This window comes from Melitaea cinxia, chromosome 16 (genome assembly GCF_905220565.1).
Source record: "Melitaea cinxia chromosome 16, ilMelCinx1.1, whole genome shotgun sequence".
In the NCBI taxonomy this organism is placed as follows: Eukaryota; Metazoa; Arthropoda; class Insecta; order Lepidoptera; family Nymphalidae; genus Melitaea; species Melitaea cinxia.
Genome location: NC_059409.1, coordinates 2,925,402 through 2,943,922, shown reverse-complemented (window position 1 = coordinate 2,943,922; position 18,521 = coordinate 2,925,402). Strand labels below are relative to the sequence as shown.

Here is an 18,521-nt window from a genome sequence, read left to right as displayed (position 1 = left end):
ACTAAAAAGCCTCTGTCTGGATGTAGAAAATAATGTATGAAAAGATATTTTACTTGAGAAGTTTTTTAATTAACAAGCCTAACCCTTCATGAACTAAGAATATTATCAACATTTTCATATTTTTAACCTACTTCCCTTAGGGACTTAAAAACTTCCATTAATACCTTAATTATAAGTTACTAGCTAACCCCGCAAACGTTGTTTTGCCATATATGTTGTTAGCTCACCTTAATCCCCCCCCCCCCTTTAGCTGTGTGGTTACGCCAGTACAGAATATAGCCACCCACTCTCTTCCCGTGGGTGTCGTAAGAGGCAACTAAGGGATAACACAGTTCCACTACCACCTTGGAACTAAGAAAGGCGACCGATGGCGTGTTAACCATTCAACTGCTGGCTTTGGAATACACAGGCCGAAGACAGGCAGCAGCGTCTGCGGTCACCAACCTACCTGCCCAGCATGGTGACTATGGGCAACGAATAGAGGTTAATACTGAGTGTTAATAAACAATAACCATTTTTTAATACGTTCTGGCTATTTATGTTACATTGCTTTGGGTTGCAGCATCGATTTCCACAATAAATAAATAATTATATTTGTAACAATACATAGTAGTGCTGGCAGTGCTCCTGGTGTTGCTGTAGTACATAAGCTAGGATATACGCTTACTAAAGGCCATTATTATGTTTACCATCCTTGTAGCAAAAAAAGTATTTGTAGAACGTCCGAACCTTTTCAGACATACTTTTAATTTATTATTGATATTAATCACACAAGACTTTTTAGTCGAAGGTTTTTCGAAATATTTCTAATCTATAAAGTTATTTGCGTTACTTTAATTCATTTCGGAAATTAGCAATCTTTTTAGAGATCAGGAGTTTATTAGATTCCAGACCAGAATAATAAGTGGACTGTGATAAAGCGTGGGTAAATTATAGTTAGAGGAGAATTTGGTAGGCATAAAAAGTAGTTATACTCGTATTTTGTCGCTCTTGTAAGTTAAAGCATTTAATTAAAGATATTTTATGCATTGTTGCACTTAATCACTTATTTTAATCGTAACTATTAAAATCGTAACTTATTTACTTGTGTTTATATGGCAAGTTAGTAATATTTTTACCTTACCTTTCGCTTAAACCGTAATTTAAAATTATCATATCGAAAATTTCGCTCGAGCGGGTGTATCGTTCCATAGCTTAATTGGCTAGAGCGCCGACACGGTACGTCGGAGACGCGGGTTCGAACCCCGCTGGAGCGGTCAATTTTTGATATGATATTCAAAAATGTTTAGAATTCCTAATGTGGGTAACACAAAAAAAATAAAATCTTAGATATTAAAAATAGCACGGTGTCGTCTCCTGTCAAAGATTTTCATTGTAATATGAAACTTTGAATAGTTACGGGTTTCTGTAAAGAGCTCACTATAGACGGCGCCACGGTTCGCTTAAACCGTAATTTAACCCTTAATTACTCGCACAAAGAATATTACATTACTGCTCGCATGGGGTCACGGGTGACCCCAAATAGTATGAGTAGTTTTTAATATATTTTGAAATATATAAGTAAATGAAACGATTTTATTGTTAAAGTGCTATATTTATTTTATAATATCTATAAGTAATAACATGAATTACTAATTAATTATACAAAAACAAGTTAAAATAAAATTAATATCAATAATCAACAATTTGTACTTAGGTATACAAAGATCATAGTAAATACTCGTATTTTTTTGGAACTCTCCAAATCACTCTCGTTACACTGTTGACAGTATATGTCAGAATGATCATAGCACACAAATCTTATACATTTCTTGCATTTTGTTGGTACTTTGCGATCGCATTTCCTTGGGCAGCTGTTGCAACGTTCACGTTTTGCAATGGTTGGCGGGATGCGATTTTCCAGCTCGTGCTCTTCCATCAGACGTTTTTTTACCTTCTTAGGAGTTGCTCTGACTTCAAGTCGTAGTTTTTGGTTATTATGAATAAGTTCAACAGACAATTGCTGCAAGAAATTACGCCTCGTGTGAGTACGTGATTTTCCGGTATTTACTCGATGTACAATGAGTGCATGTATGCCTGAAACATCTATCAGGTGGAAGGAAATGGCTAACGGCCACCGTTTGGTTCACCTCCCTACGTTGAATGTACCACACAAGTGATCATTGGTGTCCACTCCTCCATTAGTGCTGTTGTAAAATGTTATTATTTCAGGTTTCTGCTTGCCAGTTGAGGCTGGGTCGATATGAGCTACATGATGCATGGAAGATATCAACACAACAGCTTTATTTGGTTTTTGAACATAAGAAACCTGACCCTCCAATTTCTTCTTCATCAGAACCTCCTTCATTCTCTACCAACCATTGCGCAAATCGCTGTTCTCTCCTATCCATGACTAACTCTGACAAAAAGTGTGAAGACACTTGTTGAATAAATAAATAGTGTGTATATAAACATAAGTACTAAGTGCTAAATTAAATACGATTAATTATATAAATATAAATAATAATTAATAAATTAAATAGGATTAATTACATATAACATAACGTGTACAAATTATTTATACTTAACATGTGTAACAAATTAATTAAGATTAATTATATAATATTAATTTAAAAAAATACATATATGGTGATAAATATATAAGAATATATATAAAAAAGAAACAAAAAACGAAAAAAAAAAAAAACTTACTAACAGTAACCTAGGCTAAGTGTATATTGTAAGTAGGCCAGTAGGCCATAAGTGTATATATAAGGTAACTAGGAAATAAGTGTACATATATGATAACTAGCATATAAGTGTAAATATAAACTTAGATAATAAAAATAACAGTATAAATACAAAAATGTCAAGAAATGTACACAGCTTCTACCCCTGGATAATTGTAAGATAAAAGTGAAGAAAAGGAAAAAGTAATAATAAATAGTAGTAATTATATATATATAAGTAAATTAAGTTAGCATAACCTTAAATTTTGGTCGGTGGACTCACGTGGGATTAGTGATACTAAGCTTAGTTTAATTAGTCTCTAAGTTGCATATGTAGGTGCCAAGGTATCGAGAGTAACAAACAAATAATTGGAATAACAAGAGCACGGGCATTATAAGCCCGTGGATATATATCGTTATAAAAAAAAAAAAAAAAAACTCTGACAAAAAAACAAAACTCGTAGTAAAACGGAATTTTTTGATGATGTCATTGTATAAAGATGTAAAAAACATATTTATAACAAACATTTATTCACTGGACATACAATAACACAAATATAATTCATAATACACAAAAAAATACATAAAATAAAAAACTTACCTCTTCCAAAAAAGTAACGTAATTACTCGCACGGGGTCAGCGCTGAAGAGTGCAGAGACGCATCCTTCCACTCCTGTGATTTGGTTGCTAGTAAAATACAAACTTAGACGCACGTTATGAAGCTAGCGAGGGCGCGGGAGAAATCGGGCCGAGCCAAGTGCTTCATTTTTTAATCCGAAAATGATTTGACCCCATGCGAGTAATTAAGGGTTAAAATTATCATATCGAAAATTTCGCTCGAGCGGGTGTATCGTTCCATAGCTTAATTGGCTAGAGCGCCGACACGGTACGTCGGAGACGCGGGTTCGAACCCCGCTGGAGCGGTCAATTTTTGATATGATATTCAAAAATGTTTAGAATTCCTAATGTGGGTAACACAAAAAAAAAATAAAATCTTAGATATTAAAAATAGCACGGTGTCGTCTCCTGTCAAAGATTTTCATTGTAATATGAAACTTTGAATAGTTACGGGTTTCTGTTAAGAGCTCACTATAGACGGCGCCACGGTTCGCTTAAACCGTAATTTAAAATTATCATATCGAAAATTTCGCTCGAGCGGGTGTATCGTTCCATAGCTTAATTGGCTAGAGCGCCGACACGGTACGTCGGAGACGCGGGTTCGAACCCCGCTGGAGCGGTCAATTTTTGATATGATATTCAAAAATGTTTAGAATTCCTAATGTGAGTAACACAAAAAAAAAAAAAAAATCTTAGATATTAAAAATAGCACGGTGTCGTCTCCTGTCAAAGATTTTCATTGTAATATGAAACTTTGAATAGTTACGGGTTTCTGTAAAGAGCTCACTATAGACGGCGCCACGGTTCGCTTAAACCGTAATTTAAAATTATCATATCGAAAATTTCGCTCGAGCGGGTGTATCGTTCCATAGCTTAATTGGCTAGAGCGCCGACACGGTACGTCGGAGACGCGGGTTCGAACCCCGCTGGAGCGGTCAATTTTTGATATGATATTCAAAAATGTTTAGAATTCCTAATGTGGGTAACACAAAAAAAAAAAAAATCTTAGATATTAAAAATAGCACGGTGTCGTCTCCTGTCAAAGATTTTCATTGTAATATGAAACTTTGAATAGTTACGGGTTTCTGTAAAGAGCTCACTATAGACGGCGCCACGGTTCGCTTAAACCGTAATTTAAAATTATCATATCGAAAATTTCGCTCGAGCGGGTGTATCGTTCCATAGCTTAATTGGCTAGAGCGCCGACACGGTACGTCGGAGACGCGGGTTCGAACCCCGCTGGAGCGGTCAATTTTTGATATGATATTCAAAAATGTTTAGAATTCCTAATGTGAGTAACACAAAAAAAAATAAAATCTTAGATATTAAAAATAGCACGGTGTCGTCTCCTGTCAAAGATTTTCATTGTAATATGAAACTTTGAATAGTTACGGGTTTCTGTAAAGAGCTCACTACAGACGGCGCCACGGTTCGCTTAAACCGTAATTTAAAATTATCATATCGAAAATTTCGCTCGAGCGGGTGTATCGTTCCATAGCTTAATTGGCTAGAGCGCCAACACGGTACGTCGGAGACGCGGGTTCGAACCCCGCTGGAGCGGTCAATTTTTGATATGATATTCAAAAATGTTTAGAATTCCTAATGTGGGTAACACAAAAAAATAAAATCTTAGATATTAAAAATAGCACGGTGTCGTCTCCTGTCAAAGATTTTCATTGTAATATGAAACTTTGAATAGTTACGGGTTTCTGTAAAGAGCTCACTATAGACGGCGCCACGGTTCGCTTAAACCGTAATTTAAAATTATCATATCGAAAATTTCGCTCGAGCGGGTGTATCGTTCCATAGCTTAATTGGCTAGAGCGCCGACACGGTACGTCGGAGACGCGGGTTCGAACCCCGCTGGAGCGGTCAATTTTTGATATGATATTCAAAAATGTTTAGAATTCCTAATGTGGGTAACACAAAAAAATAAAATCTTAGATATTAAAAATAGCACAGTGTCGTCTCCTGTCAAAGATTTTCATTGTAATATGAAACTTTGAATAGTTACGGGTTTCTGTAAAGAGCTCACTATAGACGGCGCCACGGTTCGCTTAAACCGTAATTTAAAATTATCATATCGAAAATTTCGCTCGAGCGGGTGTATCGTTCCATAGCTTAATTGGCTAGAGCGCCGACACGGTACGTCGGAGACGCGGGTTCGAACCCCGCTGGAGCGGTCAATTTTTGATATGATATTCAAAAATGTTTAGAATTCCTAATGTGAGTAACACAAAAAAAATAAAATCTTAGATATTAAAAATAGCACGGTGTCGTCTCCTGTCAAAGATTTTCATTGTAATATGAAACTTTGAATAGTTACGGGTTTCTGTAAAGAGCTCACTATAGACGGCGCCACGGTTCGCTTAAACCGTAATTTAAAATTATCATATCGAAAATTTCGCTCGAGCGGGTGTATCGTTCCATAGCTTAATTGGCTAGAGCGCCGACACGGTACGTCGGAGACGCGGGTTCGAACCCCGCTGGAGCGGTCAATTTTTGATATGATATTCAAAAATGTTTAGAATTCCTAATGTGGGTAACACAAAAAAAAATAAAATCTTAGATATTAAAAATAGCACGGTGTCGTCTCCTGTCAAAGATTTTCATTGTAATATGAAACTTTGAATAGTTACGGGTTTCTGTAAAGAGCTCACTATAGACGGCGCCACGGTTCGCTTAAACCGTAATTTAAAATTATCATATCGAAAATTTCGCTCGAGCGGGTGTATCGTTCCATAGCTTAATTGGCTAGAGCGCCGACACGGTACGTCGGAGACGCGGGTTCGAACCCCGCTGGAGCGGTCAATTTTTGATATGATATTCAAAAATGTTTAGAATTCCTAATGTGGGTAACACAAAAAAATAAAATCTTAGATATTTTTACCGATATTAAAATTATTGAATAAATCATATCTATCAAAATGATAACAAGAACGATAGCAGTAGCAATTCATTCAAAAAGTTTTGTTGAAATATATATATAAAACCTATAATATAATATATAGCCCCTGAAGGGGCTAAGTAATTCTCATAATAAAGCACAATTTAAATATCGAATACGCACAAATTTTCATGATATCTCGTTATTTTAACCATTTTCGTAGCGGGTTCTGATTTGGAAGCTACATATTTGTATAAGACAATTTCAATGTGTCGGCACCTATTAAGTACAATAAAGGGACTTTTTGCTAATTCTAGTATAGATATGATACAAATATTTCGTTGGCTCCCGCAAACAATCAAGTTTGTTTGGTCCTTGGTTGGTTGGTAAATCCTTATGCGAAAGAATGTGTGTACTTTGTTCCAAAAAAATCGATCATCTTCTTTGGACATTCAACTGCACTCACCTTGCAGCTGTAACGAAAATTTTAATTACTTGAAAGCGTTCCAAGTTTTATGGACAGAATTTGATATTGGCAAAACAAAATGCCGTCCAAACATTTTTTTCTTATACAACTAGGTCAGCAAACAAGCTCACCTGATGGTGAACGATTACCGTAGCTTATAGACTCCTGTAATGTCAGATGCATCGTAAGCGCATTGCTAGCCCTACTTCCAACCCTACAGGAGCTCTGATTACCTTACTCACTACAGGAACACAACACTGCTTGAAAGTAATACTATTCAGATCTTTTGTTAGGTCGAGGTACTTCCCCAGTCGAGCGGCTCCAGATTTTGAGAAGGATAGTTTCTGTCGTGCCCTATCCCTTATTTTTATTCAGTAAAACCAAAAGCCTAGCAAATATTTAACACTAAGAAATATAAGACTTCTCTTCAAAAGTTATTTAAGCCAATGCTGTACCCGAAGGTTTTCGTTTAAGGATTGATTTTAATATAGCAGTTGAAGCTCAACTTACAATTTAAAATTGTTTATAAATTGTGAATTCAAAAGTGTTTTGTTGAGCCTTTTTGGATGAAGTATATTTTGAATTTTAAGTATGCCTTCATAATATAAAAAATGAAATGGTTATTACAATAAAATATTTTGAAAATAATATTTTCTACCTGTCTAGGGAAAAGCTCATTACCACCCATACTTTTACGTATGTTGTATTTATAAAAAAGGATAAAAATTAGATAATATGTCTAGAACAAAAAAAACCTTGCATTCTGATTTAGATATATTTTTTTATTTCACTGCAGGTATTTCGAATAAATTTTAGGCTTATCAAACCTATAAAACTTTACTTTATTACTAAACAAAACGACAAAAACTGAAACTTTTACGATGTATCTGTGGTTAAAATAGAGTCGTTCATTTTTATAACTTGTTTTATAAAGTTGACACACGTGAAAAACGTTTTCCAGGTACCAAAACCTACAATACCTATAGTCAAAAACTTATTTGAGATAAAATCTCTCTATAGTATATAATATAACTCGCTTGTGTTCAAATTGGAATTGTGCTCCGTTAGGTAGTACCCCTCATTATCATTACAAACTTAGTTTTACCCCTTAATTTAGTTCCCTTAATTTTCTCTATATCGTTAGAAGGGTACAGGAATATGGGTCGTTTTAAATAAATATCCTTTAACTTACGAGTTTCATGCATGAATATTATGTGCTAAACCTGTTCTACTTTTGCTGTAACATTAATTTCATAAGTGATGTGTTGCGTATAATATTTCTAAATTTCAAATGTGTTATGTTGAATTTGAGAACACCATCAAGAGTGATGACTGAAATGTTATACTTTACCATAAATATGGGGGTCTCATAGAGATAGATTAGAGATTATATATGGAGGAAAGGGGGTGAAGAGAGGAGCTTTTTGCCATTCATTATAGTATCCTATGAAAACATACTTCTGCTTGTCATAAGTAGTTACTTCATATTTATGGGGTTTTTCATAATACTCTGACTGTGACAGTGTCTGAAAGCTCGCATAGGGTTTCATTTAAGATTGTTATCAAATTTATATGCCTAAGGTCAAAAAGGACTGATATAAGGTGACATATAACAAATATTATAGGTATGTTTCAGTTTAGGTACAATGACATATATGTGTATATTATTTCATCTAAGATTCGATATGTGATAAGCGGAAAATTTAAATTTGAAGTAAAAGGGATCGTAACATAACTCGCGAGTTTTTGATCTAGGCTCTATCTGAAATACTAGCAGCTAATTCAAGTTGCTAAACTATGTTTTCTTAGTTCATAGTTTTTAGTAAAATATAGTAAAAAACCCTAAAAGTCTTGGGACAAAATCTGTTACGTATTTATCTAAAAATCTATCTATAACAGAGAATCACTAAAGATAAAGTTTAATCTTTATATTTATTGAGAAACGTCGAGCAGTGAGTATTCATTGACTTTTATAGTACAGTAGTGCAATGCTTTTCTTTTCTTTCTTTATCATGGCAATGAATTAAAAACCAGAAAACCTAAAATAAAATAAAAAATTTACAATCATTAAAATTCCTATTTTATTATTTCAAGATGAAGTATTTCACACAAAATCCATTAATTTCGCATCCCAATCGCATTTTAGTACTGAATTACATACAATGTCAATCTGATAATGTTAATGTTATCAGTAATGAAGATTCTGATATAAATATTATGTGCAATATCAATTAAGAGAAATCGCAAAGAGCAGATACATATAATTTTTATTCCGAACAGTAAAACTGTTTTATTTTACTAGAAAAAAAAATATGTAAAGAAGATAAATAAATAATAATTAATCTGTTATGCCATTAATATCATACAAGCACACGTATTTCTATTTGTTTTAATTTTTCTCCAATTAATGAATGAGAAATGTGTTTCTTATTCAGGGATTCAAAAATTAAACATAATCTGATTTTTTTTTAAATAAATTTAAAAAGGTGATGAAACAGATGGAACTAGAACTCACAAGCTTGGATCAAATATATTTAAATAAAGGTGTCTCTTTTTATCTGGATGTGCTACCAAAAAAAGTCAAGGCTTTTACCTAATTGTTACCATCTAAAGCCTCAATCTATTTCAATAAATCTTTTGATAAATCTTAAGATTATCTGTAAAAATAAATTAAGAATTATTGAGTTTTACTAACATAATTTGTGTTTAATTTGTAGTTAGTTCTAAATATTTGTTTAGCCCTGAGAACCATCATGGTTCCAATTAAACTTTAGCTAGATTTTAATTAATTCTTTCCTGAAGTTGTGTATATTAGATAACAATTTAAACAACAACTTTTTCAATTTATTTATTCACTAATTAATTTAATTTTGTAAATTACCAGCAATGCTTCTGCGAAAAACTGCAATAGCGGTTTTAGCGGCAAATTAACCGCAAAATTTAGCAAATTTAGTTCCACTACTACCTCGGACTTAAAAAGCCGACCGATGGCAAGATGACCATCCAACTGCTGGCTTTGAAATACACAGGCCGAAGACGGTGCTTCGGTGCGACAAAGCCAGCCCTGCGGTCACCAACCCGCCTGCCCAGCGTGGTGACTTTTTTTTATGTCACTAGGTCGGCAAAAAAGCGTAAGGCTCACCTGATGGTAAGCGATTACCATAGCTTATAGACACCTGCAACACCAGAATCATCGCAAGCGCGTTGCCGACCCAATCCCCAATCCCCCCAGGAGCTCTGGTCACCTTACTCACCAACAGGAACACAATACTGCTTGAAAACAGTATTATTTTGCTGTGATCTTCTATAAGGTCGAAGTACTACCCCAGTCGGGCTGCTCCATATTTTGAGCAGGAAATTCCGGCTGTGCCCTACCTCAGTGACTATAGCAACACGCATGAGTTCACGCCATTTTTGGCGCGACCTCGTGGAGGCCTATGTCTAGCAGTGGACTGCGATAGGCTAAAGTGGTGATGATGATGATTTCTATTACTTCCTTTATTTAATGTTTAATCAACCTTTTAATACCCACTACAATAAATTCATGAATATGGAATTCAGAAATTTGATAAAATTCTAATATAAGAAAAAATAATCATACAAGCGTTACACAAGAGACATTTAAAACGACATCCAATTTAGGACGAAAATTGCGTAGATAATATCAAATTTTATCTTATGTCCCAAAATGATAATGACATTCCATAATCATGTCTTCTGTAATCTAAGTAGAATATGGGTTGAATTTTCGAATACTATTTTACCTAACTTTTATATTTCTAAGGTTTGTATCATTATTTAAATAAAGAGAAAGTAACGTTATATCAATCTTCGAGTGAAGAAAAATTTGGAAGAGATAATAAAAATGTGATAAAACTTAGATCGAATATACAATACAATATAATTATGGAGTAATTGAAATATTTGTTGCTGAAATTATATCAGTTTTTATTTAATTTTGGTCACCGTAAAGACAAGAAAGGGTTCCATTGGAGTATTTTGTTGAATATAAGAAGCGTAATGGTAACTATTTCCTTATTATGTAACATTTTTAGAAAATGATAGTAAAGTTATGTAATCATGTCAAAACAGGAACAAATATTAATTTTATCTTAATAGTTCTTATATATATATATATATATATATACATAAAATCGTTGGGACATTGACTCATCACGAAGCCTCGAAAACCGCTGAACGTATAAAGACAAAATTTTATAGGGAGGTAGTTTATAGTTAGTAGACGTCCGCTAAGAACGGGTTTTTCGATCAGGAAGGATTCAAATCGTCTAAGGGCTCTTACAAGTTTGTATGAAAGTCCATTATTTTTAATGCGACAAGCTTGTGGTAGGAATATTCTAATTTTTTTCTGTGCTACAAACTTGAAATTGGACACATATGTAGCTTATAGTTAGTAGACGTCTTTTATGTGTGTCATAGTAAATTTACTTTAATTGAAGTACGAGTGTGTAATTAAATATTTCTCACAAATGTTGATATTCATTATAATGATTACATTCTTTGCCCAGGTTTAATTTCGATATTAGTTTATAAGATTTTAGGACACCCTTGCTTCTATGCTCATGTAAGTAACCAGTTTTTTTTTACAATTCCTATAATGGTTGACAAAAACTGTTCTGATAGGAAAAAAAAACTTATATTAGACAAGTAAGAGACCAAAGCGTTAAAACAAATGCTTTAAATTTACTATAATAGTTTTTTTGGGGCAATAAAACAAACATAGTCCTATATTAGTTTATTATGACACAAACAAATATTTTAATAACTAAATTATATAACTATCTATTAAAATCACATCAACTTAAATATCTTATTTAGAAAATTTCATATACAATAAACTTAATAATTACATTCTAGTAGAATAGCAACAAGAATTAATATGATTAAAATTTCGATTTTTTTTTTATTTCAAAAAAAAATATAATTATTTAAATTAATATTATAATTTTACTTACAATTTATATCACATTTCTTTACAAAAACTCTTATTTATATATTTACATTACTTACATGTATCGTGATTGAATACTTAATTACCGTTTTAAAAATAATACGAAATTTATAAATACACGCATGCATAATATTTTTTTGACACCTTTAACTCTATTACTCGGAACCAAATGAAATGTTCTTAACTCCTAATAAAATCTTATCTGTTATAATACTTAAAATATTTATAGCGACAAAAATCGGAAAAAACACTCAAGTATTTCTTAGAAATAAGATTAATATAAATTAAAGTTAAATAACCGTTGCTAAAAATATTTGAAATGAAAACGAAATGTTACAGTGCGAATGAGATGGAGCAGCAATTAGTAAAAGTAAATAAATAACTAGGTACACTCTAGATAATTAAATGAAAACAAATTGTACGATAAATTGATATATATGAAAATTGTTCAATTAAAGTAATCGAATGAAATAAAATTAACACAGATAAATAAAAGTTGATTAAGGGAGCTATCCGAAATACAAAAATTTCAGAATACAGAGAGAGGGTTTATTATCGAAATCTGTTACCATTACAAATTGAATACATTTGCTTTTCTTAAGCATTTAATAGATGGTAAGATTTGTTGATTGATTGATTTATTGGTTTCGTGCCTTTCAGTTGTTTCAATAAAACAGGATTGATTTCGCTAATGTCACGTGGAATGGAAAAAACGAAGGAGAATTAAGTTCTGTCAATTTTAAAACATAATGGAATAAAATGACAGATAACTTTCTGTGAATACTTTTCTTATTTTAACTTCAATCATGCCATAACACGATTGTTTCTTTTTTTTTGAAATTTAGACAAAATCACATAAATCAGTCAATCTTTTGATATAATTAATAGTTACTGTTTTTAACAAAACCCCAAGTTGGTTCTAATGATGACCTAAATCGTCTAGCGATGAAGTAAAATGCTGACATGCCATTACGATTCGACGTTGGTTCGAAATGTAATAAGAACTGACCTATATTCTGAGTCGTATTTCGTAAGACAATTTGAAAGTAATATTTAGAACATTAAGAGAAATATTGATAACACAAAAATAGTATAGTCAACAGATGAAATTGATGAAGATTGTATCAAATTCCTGTAATCTTTAGCTTCGTTTTGAGATGGGTAAGTATAGGTTCTATCTGTGACACTTTTTACTTCAGCAGGACAAGGCAGCAGTTCGACTGGTATTTGTAATAGCGTCCTTTCATTATCTGCTCTTATTTTCTTTGGTTCTTCAATATAAATATCATCTATTTCGTCACCTATTTCATCTGGTGCTTCCAAATCATTTCTAATCTTTTCTGTGTCATCCAAGTTATTATTTACACCCATACGTTCGTAATAAGCGAAATGTGAACTTAAAGATGGATCAGCGTTGAATTTGCAAATGAAATTTTCTAAAGACATCCGAACTTTGACACTTTTAGCTTCGTGTCGCAGTTTGTGCATCCACGCCAGATGGCAATCGCAGTCGAAGTCGTTCCCTGTAACAATCGGCGTCTTAATTAATCTTTGATTGAACAAATGAAGGCTTTATCGTCTAGCAGTCTATAGCCTACTTTTATTATTAACTGATTACTTAGAATAAATTATTAAATACTATGTAAAATCTGAGGAATAGATCAAGTTATTGCTCTTTTGTCAGAGCTGACATAGAGATCAATAGAGATGTGAAAATGATTAAACAAAATACAAGTAGTATTGCTATTATATACGCTTCAGCCTGTAATATCCCAATGCTGGGCAAAAGCGTCTTTCCCCATGTAGGAGAAGGATTACAGTTTAATCCACCATGCTGCTCAAATGCAGGTTGGTGGATTCCCTACTATGATAAACGATCGCTATCAGGTGTACATGATAACAAGCAGGATTAACGGCTTAAATGCTCGCCGAGGCACGGTGGGAAGACCCACAAGGACTGCATAAAGACGACTCCAGACAACGGCAAAGATCTGTATGGCCAATACAAATGTTTGTCATATGCGGAGATCTAACCCGCAACCGCCAGCGTAATAACCACAGCCCAGTGCTGTGACAGTTGCGCCAACGCCTCTTCAGCTATTATATACTGCTATAATATATATACATAATTTAATAGGTATACAAACTTTTAATTAATAAAAAAAATCAATAACCGCGAAATTTAAGTTATGGTATATTTTCCTTTAAACAAAACATGCCGTATTTAACGTACCTTCTAAGTAGATAAAACTTTTTGGCGTCTTCAAGTTGTCGTAGATTGGCCGTAAATTTTCCATTGTGAATCGTTTTAATTTATTATACCTTATGTCTAAAGCTGATAATCCCCTGACTCCTTCGAACAATCCGTCCGTTAATGTAACCAATTTGTTATGACTTAAACTCAATTTTTTCAATTGTGATAATCCATCGAATGTTCTCTGAGCTAATATATAAATTTCATTATAGTCTAACAATAGCTCTTGCAAATTCCATAGCTCAATAAATGTAAATGAATTAAGTACAGCTATTTTGTTCCTCCTTAAATCTAAACGTTTTAAATTAGCGAGTCCATCGAAGCACTCTTTTTTTAAATCACTTATATTATTCCTATCAAGCTCTAACTCTAATAAATTTACAAGATGTCGGAATGCTCCGTCTTCTATGACACTTATATTGTTACTTGTAAGAAATAGTTTCTGTAAAACAGGCAGTTCGTAAAAGGTATCTGTTTCGAGTTTTTTTACTCTGTTTTCGTCTAACGTTAGAACAGTGAGGTTGGGTAAATTATAAAAAGCATGTTTACTCAGAACGACTATCTGATTTTTTGTCAATACCATCTCCTGCACTGATGTTAAATTAACGAATGCATAACTCTCAATTTTTAAAATCGAGCTGTATTTAATACTGAAATGCTTAAGCTTTCTCAAATATCTGAGCACCTTTGTTGGCACGAAACTCAATCCTCCGTCTGCTCTGACGTTAAATGCTAACGTTTCTATATTTGACTGTGAAGTAAAGCTTGGCCATAAAGGATCTGTCTTGTCTATACCGCCGTTGAATACCCAGCATTCTGTTTTAATTGCCTCGTTTATATCCTGACTGTTTTCGCAGTAGCAGTGTACTTTTGAGTCTCGGTCGCTTATATCACAAATATTTGTGGTTGTTTGAACTATTTTCTCCTTCTGTTTCCTCCTGTTAGCGTGTAATGAGTCTATTGCAAATAGCAACAGTAGCAAGGCAGCGGGTAACTTTTGAGCCCGCATACCTTCTACCTGAAACAAAGAAACAAAAACACTGAGAATTGCTTAATTTAAAATATAATCAATACGATAATAATTAACAGTGTCTGTATGGTTTCCAAATTTTATTCATTAGTTACGTGACCGAGAACCGGAAACCAATTTCAAAATTAAATTGAAATAATGAAATTGAAATCGAATAAGAAAATTGTAAATTCGTTTTACCGAAAGTTTCCCATAATTTATTTCAATTCGTAACAAAATATGCAAACCGAGTCGTGACCGAGCCTAAAGGCCTATCACGTCCGGAATATTGAATAAGAACTATAAAGAAATTTAACAGGACTAATGGACGATTTTAACGAGATCTCATTAAAGCTTTTAATTGAAACACCTGACAATTTACAAAACAACATTAATTCAGTTTCTTTTTCCTTCTTTTATTATTATTAGTAGCCAAAGACGGCTTTGATAATTGACTTTGCAAGAAAGAAATGTCTCTTTAGATTTAGACTCTAATATAGTAACATTAACACACATGCACTAATTTTTGTGCTTGAAAACTTTCTTTACTTGTAATTTATTTTCAAAATCCTTAAATTTATAAAATAACTAAAAATTACGATTGACGTGTTATTATACGTGTTATTATGTTATAAGTTAAGTATAACTTTTAAAATTACATTTAATATTTGTTTCAAAGATCGACCCATAATCGATTACAAATTTGCATATTTTCTATCTACATAAATTTATTGGCATTAATGAGTTTGAGGTCGTAACCTAAAGAGGTCCTCTAACGCTGTATCTTCAAATCGAGATCAACTGTGACAATCGAAATTCACGGCTTAACATATCCTCTGAAGCATGATAACGAGACCCTTAAGGTTCAGATCAAAGAGAAGTGTTCGACACAATACAATTATGTGCTTAAGCTGGAATTACACCTGTGACCAATTTCACTGGATCATTTAGTAAGAAAGTACATTCTTTTGATAACAATCAGTGAAAGACTTAGAAAATATGTAACAATGTATAATCAAATTAGTTAAATCATAACAACTGATTATACTTAATAACAGTTTAGTTTTAATATCTCGATAGAAAATAAAACTACTTCATTCTGATTGATATTACTTTTGCGTATTCTTTTTTTAAAATTCTTATTAAATTAAACATTTTTTTTTAAATATAACTAGGTCGACAAACAAGCGTACGGCTCACCTGATGGTGAGTGTTGTGATGCAACACCAGAAGCATCGCAAGCGTGTTGCCGACCCTATCCCCAATTCCCCTCACGAACTCTGGTCCCCTTTCTCACCAACAGGAACTGAAACACTGCTTCAAAGCAGTATTATTTAGCTATGATCTTCTATAAGATCTGCTGAAATTTCCTGCCTCAGTTAAATTAATTTATTTAGAGAGTGTTGTTGGTTACTCGTAGGTTTAAAGTAGGTAAAAAATGAATATTAGACCTATTCATTAAATATCACTTTTAATAACAGTTTTAAAGGTAGATTATACTATCTACGTTATAATGAAAGTAATAACTATATTTGCACACATTCGTGTTATAAAATGGACGTTAGAAAAATGCTTCATATCTTTATATAATATTCAAATAAAAAAACGAGGCCTTAGCCTTTCAAAAGGGGTATTTCACAGTTGTATGTAAATTTAATTAGTTTTAAACTTTAACGAAATTCGTGAATATCTACAGAGTCAAGTACATACAACATGATAATTTATTGATGTCATTGGTCCTATCTGCGGACCACATTCCAAAACCCTTGTTCCCAAAGAGAATATCTGATAACGTCAACTTGTAAGATACAGTCAAAGTTTATAACGGCAAAGGGTAGAAATTATACCACAGTATAATATGTTGATATTTATGAAACGTATTGCAGAGATATTCGTGTATCAACAAAACGATACACGAGGGACTTTGAGATATTTATTTAAATCTTTGATATTGCTTGCTATTCGTTCAACATTCGAAAACAATTTTATTTATATAGCTTATACTTTGATCAACCGAAACTAAAAAGTGAAAATATCTAAATATTATCTTTTTGATGTATTATTTTAATGATATTTTGTTACACTGATTTTAATTTAATAATTGAGTTTAATATTTTTTAGAAAGTAATTTGTATTACTATTTATATTATTACTAGCCTATTAAAAATCTAAAATAAAAATTAAAGAACTTTTACATAATCGATAAATATTTACATTGTGTTTTGTACAATTTATTTCATTCTCAGCTCAGAAGTAAAGAACAAAGACTCAATAAAAATCGTTTCCGTTTCGTAGTGTCTCTATAAAAAGTATAATAAAACTTCTTGCAAATTTTAAACTTTTTAATTTCATTTGAGTACTAACAAATCGCCAAAAATTTTTTAAATTATGGATAGATTAATTGATGCCAATATAAAGTCACTCGCAAACACATTATATAATAAAGCACGAAAGTAACGAAATAACATAATATTACTTGCAAAATTCAAGTTACTAGACTAAAATTATTCTTCATAATAGGTTATCATCTAGAAGTTAGCTAATACGCCAAATTGCGAGTTGGACTAACGACACAGTTTTGTCCAACTCAATTCATTATACAGAATCAAGTCAATTTGCACATCAACCAACTATTTAACTTTGAAATGGCCCGTTAATTAACTCCGAAACTACCCCAGTTAAGCGAACAATCAAAAGAGGGGCTATAAGGGAACTGCCAATCAGCAGTTTGTGGTAAAGGACAATTTTCTACATAGAAATTCGTTTATCTGATGTATATAATTATGGTGTTGTGAGGATTTTGTAGCAACTGTATTAAAAAAAAAATAAGCAATGAAATTTGATACAGAGGTCATCGTACAGTAAGTATATACGATAAAGGCACATTGTGTTAGGATGTTTGGTCACGTCACTTCACTGCAAGTTGGTGGATAATTTACCCACAACTACCGTACCTACGTATCCATTTACCTTCCTCGAGCTGAAATCGGACCGGAAGATATTTGTATATATGTAACATCACATCGACAACCATATATATGTACATGGACATATTGAACATATACATGCTATTTAATATATTATCATAAAGCTTCTATAACAACATATCAATGACAATACGTTTTGTCCTAAAACGTAAAAAAATGATATACGAAAGCGTCTTTTCTCAATCAATTATTCATTAATTCGAAGTTTGTATTAAAATATCGAATATTATTAGCTATTATAACGATATCTTTTCCATCAATTACTCGTTCCTTTAGATGCCTGAATGGATGAAATTACTTTAGGCCTTTGATATTTTCAATTGCTTATTTAATAGCGTTGCCGCTATTCATCTTGTATTTGGCAGTAGAAATTCTTGAAGTATCTTCAAATTATTTCTTTCATCGCTTCTTTTTATATCCGCCTTGATAGAATTGACAGAAATAAATTATCTGTATATGTCTCTATATGTATTATAATAAATATGTAAATAATCGATATTGGTAACGGTGTGCGTGGTTATCATGTAGGAATAAATGATAAGTTAAGGAATTTTAATGTGTGTGAGATTTTTAAACTTTGTCTATCTGACCGTTTGTACTCACGTCATGCAAAATTTGG

General features: G+C 32.6%; 1 protein-coding gene across 1 annotated transcript; it reads right to left on the bottom strand.

The window, feature by feature from the left end:
• Positions 1-12,493: 12,493 nt before the first annotated feature.
• On the bottom strand, positions 12,494-14,915 carry LOC123660791 (connectin-like). Its single transcript, XM_045595828.1, has 2 exons — positions 13,886-14,915; positions 12,494-13,175 (listed from the first exon to the last, which is right to left on the bottom strand). Exons 1-2 carry the CDS (start codon positions 14,913-14,915, stop codon positions 12,706-12,708), a joined length of 1,500 nt encoding a protein of 499 aa, XP_045451784.1. The 3' UTR covers positions 12,494-12,705.
• Positions 14,916-18,521: the final 3,606 nt, after the last annotated feature.

What these genes read in the sequence shown, in the direction of transcription:
- LOC123660791 (XM_045595828.1), bottom strand. Translation starts at nt 14,915, where the DNA reads ATGCGGGCTCAAAAGTTACCCGCTGCCTTGCTACTGTTGCTATTTGCA. An exon ending in AAGTTTTATCTACTTAGAAG is followed by an intron (nt 13,176 to 13,885) that starts GTACGTTAAATA and finishes CGATTGTTACAG; the next exon opens with GGAACGACTTCGACTGCGAT.